Here is a 5,026-nt window from a genome sequence, read left to right on the forward strand (position 1 = left end):
AATTTATTTCTGAAATATTAATTCAATTTAATTGAATGTATATTAGATAGTAGTTCAACATCTTAACACTCGGACCGGGAAGGCGCTTTGTATTTAAAGTTGTAATATTTATATAGACGGTCTTGTTTCCAATCATATTTTAAAAGAAGTTATTTTGTAAAAAAATGGAAATTTCGCGTGAAAATTTTCGGGCAATGATTTTTTACGATTACGATTAATGTGGTACAAATGTAATCTAACTCCGAAACAATGCATCGATCGACTCCATTTGGCTTTTGAGGATGAAGCACCATCCAATAGGACTGTTTATAATTGCCGAATTCCAGCGTGGACGTACCTTTCTTAGCGATGAATTCCGTGAAGGTCGTCCATCCATGTCTGTTGTTGCCATTAATGTTGATGCTGTGCGTGAAATGATTGAGACCGGCATATAACATACCGCGAGATTCAGGCATCCTTAGACATTGACATTGAAAGCAATACATACGATTTTGCATGATCACTTGAGCATACGGAAACTTTGCAGTCGTTGGATCCCACACAATTTGACCGAAGCTCAAAGAAAGGCTCGTGTTAAATGGAGCAAAGAAATGCTCGAAAAATTCAACCGAAGTCGGTCAAATTTGGTCTACAACATCGTTACTGGGGACGAAACATTGATCTATTCCATATGAGCCCAAAAGTAAATAACAATCCACTGTTTGAGTATTTCAAAATGAACCGAAATCAACAAAAGTTGTTCGTTCACGCAGTGCTGTCAAATGATTGCTTGTTTCTTCGAAAATACCGGACATGTGACAGCCGTGGCTTTAGAGGATCGAAGGACTGTAAATACTGATTGGTATACAACAATTTGTTTGCCAGAAGTCATAAATGAATTGCGTAGAACAAACCGAAATCGTCTCATCCTTCATCATGACAACGCCAGCTGTTACACAGCACGTCAAATCGTTGATTTTTTATCCAGTAATAATGTCGAATTGATGACTCATTGTCCGTATTCACCTGATCTATCATCTAATAACTTTTTTTTGTTCCCAAACATTAAAAATAAGATGCATGGTGAGCGATTTGAGTCAGGTTTTGCCTGAAGCAGTTGTTGAAACATTTCGTACACTGATTTATGAAGTTACAGCCTTAGAGTGGAAAAAATGCTTCGAAAATTGATTCGAGCGTATGCAAAAATGTATCGATCTTAAAAGCGAATACTTCGAAAAATAATAAAGCCATTTACCGAATTTTACATGTTTTTTTTCATATTGTTTGCAGAAACTTTTCCAGCAACCTACGTAATTAGAATCCGACCGAAACTTTTACCAAAACTAAAAACAAGCACTCATTACGTATCAGATTCGATTGAAACCCAAGTAGAACAAAAATGTTAAAAACCTATTGAAAAAACATCAGTAATGATTATAAGTAAATGTTTTAAATGTTAACGTTATAAGTGTACGTGTAGGAAACGTTAGAAATAACGATCAAAACATTTATGAAACCAATATATAAACCGTTATTTTTTATTGTAACAGAATCATTTTAAAACGTTTACCAACAAATTTATCTACGTTTTTACAACATCTATATAACCTCCAGTTTTATAATAGGTCCTGAATATCTGTTCATTGAAAAAAATGCATGTAATTTTACATGGAAGTTACATGTATTGTATATGACCGAAAAATTACCTAAATATGACTGGAAATTTTCAAAACAGCTAGGGACGATTAGAAAAGCTCTTAGTACCTATGTGAACCTGGCATCCGACTTAAAGATAATATTTTTTAATAGACATTAAATTAAACTCAGTTTGTACCCGTTTGCACTATCTTTCTTTTCATTTATACCTCAAGAGTTTCAAAAATATAAAGGGTTAAAAAAATGCCAGCACCATACTTTAAGATATTTGAAATCTCTGGGTGCTGTTCCGAGATCATTTGTATTCGTTTTTACTACCATCGGTTTCGTTTGTACCCTCAAGGAGGTGATTGTATTTTTTAAGATAATTTAAATCTGTAAACGAATGTTTTGAGATTGTTACATTCGTTGGCTAAAACTGACACACAATCAAAATTTCGATTTTTGATTTTGACCGAAATTGAATTATTGTTTCAATAAATTATGATATTTATGAAGAAAGGATATATGGACATGTCTATATGTATGGCTTTTATAGGATTCCTATTTTTTAATTATGGTTTCGGTTTCGGTTGAAATTGAAATGTAGTCGAGTATTTCAGTTTAGTTTCAGCAAAAATTTCGTTCGGAATCTACTTATAATTATAATTGTTTTAAAAGTATTTTTTAATGGCCGTCGCAACCTGCGTTTGCATTTTCATTGGCTTGTCCTTGCTATATTATTTATTTTTAAAAGTCTATTATTTGTATATTGCTACTTATTACACTCAGAAGTCGATCGGTTTAACCTTTATTAAAAAACCGATAATCCCAGATCGACTCGCTCGCAACTCGCTATCTCGCGTGAATAAAGACACGGTACGGTCTTGCACTGCGTATTCACTTGATGCGAGACATTTCCATGTCTATTGATCAGTAACATTAAAAAAAAAATAATTACGTTTCTTCACATTTATTAAAAAAGAATACGTATTGTCATTACAATGTTATAAAATAAAGATGTTTACATTTTGAGTGTATTTTTTTTATAATTCTATATGAATAATTCTATGTCAAAAATGTGGTGAAGAGAATATGTAATCTATTACTTTTTATGTTTAAACGCATTTATATTGTTTCGACACTTAAATTATAAAATTATGTTTTATAAATTTTTATGTGCTTAACAGGTTCCGCTTTACGATGTTGGGTGTGTTCGTCCAATGTAAATGTCATGTGTAACGACCCGATGAATACTACAGATCATCAAGCTGCGTTTCATATAAGAACTTGTGACCCAGGTCCCTACGGCTCTTCAAAACCCATTTGTCGCAAAATCGTCAAACGAGGTAAAATTGCCTACTTATTTGTATGGAATAACACTGTATAAATTCTCTTTTATAAAAATATTCCAATATATTTATATATCCATATGGCATAGATTGTTATGAATTATAAAAAGGATTTATCTTCCTACATTATTTATAAATTCCTGTATTTTGTTTAAAAAAGAATCATTTATTTGCGAGTAACTGTGCAGCACTGTCGATAGATGGAGACAGCAAAGTTTAATTTCTCATAAGTAAGAACTATACATATAAGATATAATTGAATGAGAAGTTCAGCATTATGATATCTTTCACTTGTATTCTGATGAAATAATTTTTTAAAAATAAAAGGGGGCTTCCATAATGAAACTTGAAAGATCATATTCTGATGTAGGGAAGACTAGAGACAGTTGTAACGGAGATTAGTTGTAATAATGCGTATATCTTTTAAATGATAAGAGATAAAATGATCGTATAAAGAACAAAAATAGCCGATATCGAGGCCTGTGTTGTCTGATGATATTAATCGCGCATGCGCCGCATATAAAACAAGTTATGTGCAGGGTACTCAGATAAGCCATGTAAGTGTAACGATGTTATACCTTTTCGCTTTAATTTTAAAATAAAATGCTTTTTATAATGTTTTCGTTTTATTAATTTAAAAATACATTTTCTCAAGCTATGTGCATATCTTTTTTAAATATTTTTTAGTGGTTTTCAAATATATTTACATAAATTTTAACAACATCGGTTTGGAGTTAAAAGTACCGAGTCGCCAGAGTACATTGTAATATCATTATAATTAACAGTAAATGTTAAGAAGAGCCCGCTCGTCTCAAATTTTGATAAAAATGCACTGAATCGATGTGTTTTTGCATAAAAATAAAGATTTGATAAGAAAAGTGTCGCTCTACTTCGTGAACTGAAATATTTTAAATTGACGATCATTCAGAACGTGGCTGTCACAGCTACGAAATACTGCAATGCAAATACGCGCTGAGGTTACATTTTTATGCTTTATGGCCGCAAATGCGTTGTAAGTACTTACTGTAATAGATATTATTTACTGCTTTACATACGAGGGCAAGTCAATAAGTTTTTAAAAAAACATAGTAAAACACATTTTTTTTGATCGATTTATTTTTACTTCTCAACATAGTCTCCTTTCAGCTTGATACACTTGATCCAATGATTCTCCAATTTTTTCAAGTCGTCCGAATAATATGATTTGTCCAACTCTTCAAAATAAGTATAGCCTCTGTTTTGGCGATGAGCTGCTTTCTGGTGGTGAATCTTTTTCCTCCAAACCATTTCTTTAGATTTGAAAACAGGAAATAGTCGTAGAGGGTTAAATCTGGCGAATATGCTGGATGGCGAAGCAATTTGTAGCGGAATTCCTTGAATTTGGCCATCGGTGCCGGGCACGTGTAAACCCGTGCATTGTCTTGATGGAAGAGCTTGATGGAGACTTTCTACTTCGCCAAATGGAGACGTTTTTTCTTTAACATGTTGTTGAAACGGTTCAATAAGGCTGCGTAGTAATTGCCATTGATCGTTTGCTTGGAAGGAAATCGATATGAATTATACCGCGTGCATCCCAAAAAACTGTGGCCATCACCTTTCCGGCCGACTTCACGGCCTTCGCCTTCTTCGGAGCTGGTTCACTCGGTGAAGTCCATTGTTTTGACTGTTCCCTCGTCTCGGGTGTGAAGTAATGGATCCATGTTTCGTCCACAGTAATGAATCGACGCAGAAATTCATCTGGATTACGTTGAAACATCTTCAAACATTGTTTTGAAATCGTCACACGGTCGCGCTTATGGTCTACAGTGAGCAAACGCGGCACCCATCTTGTCGATAGCTTTTTCATACTCAGTTGTTCCTGCAAAATTGAAATCACTGTGCCATGTGATATGCCTGTGGCTTCAACAAGCTCGCGCACTTTCATTCGTCCATCAATCAAAACAATATCGTGGACTTTATCGATAATTTCTGGCGTAGCAGCCTCAATTGGACGTCCCGAACGAGGTGCATCACATGTGGATGTACGATCACGTTTAAATTCATTCACCCAATTATATACA

At 34.0% G+C, this 5,026-nt stretch overlaps 1 protein-coding gene across 1 annotated transcript in view; it reads left to right on the top strand.

The window, feature by feature from the left end:
• The window catches only part of LOC108747940, a 7,428-nt gene extending 4,424 nt beyond the window's left edge, over positions 1-3,004 (top strand). Inside the window, exon 2 of the mRNA XM_018485841.1 lies at positions 2,805-3,004. Within this exon, the coding sequence (XP_018341343.1) occupies positions 2,805-3,004 (200 nt within the window). The remainder of the gene's footprint in view (positions 1-2,804) is intronic.
• Positions 3,005-5,026: the final 2,022 nt, after the last annotated feature.

The sequence above is a fragment of the Trachymyrmex septentrionalis genome, unplaced genomic scaffold (genome assembly GCF_001594115.1).
Source record: "Trachymyrmex septentrionalis isolate Tsep2-gDNA-1 unplaced genomic scaffold, Tsep1.0 scaffold205, whole genome shotgun sequence".
Classification (NCBI taxonomy): Eukaryota; Metazoa; Arthropoda; class Insecta; order Hymenoptera; family Formicidae; genus Trachymyrmex; species Trachymyrmex septentrionalis.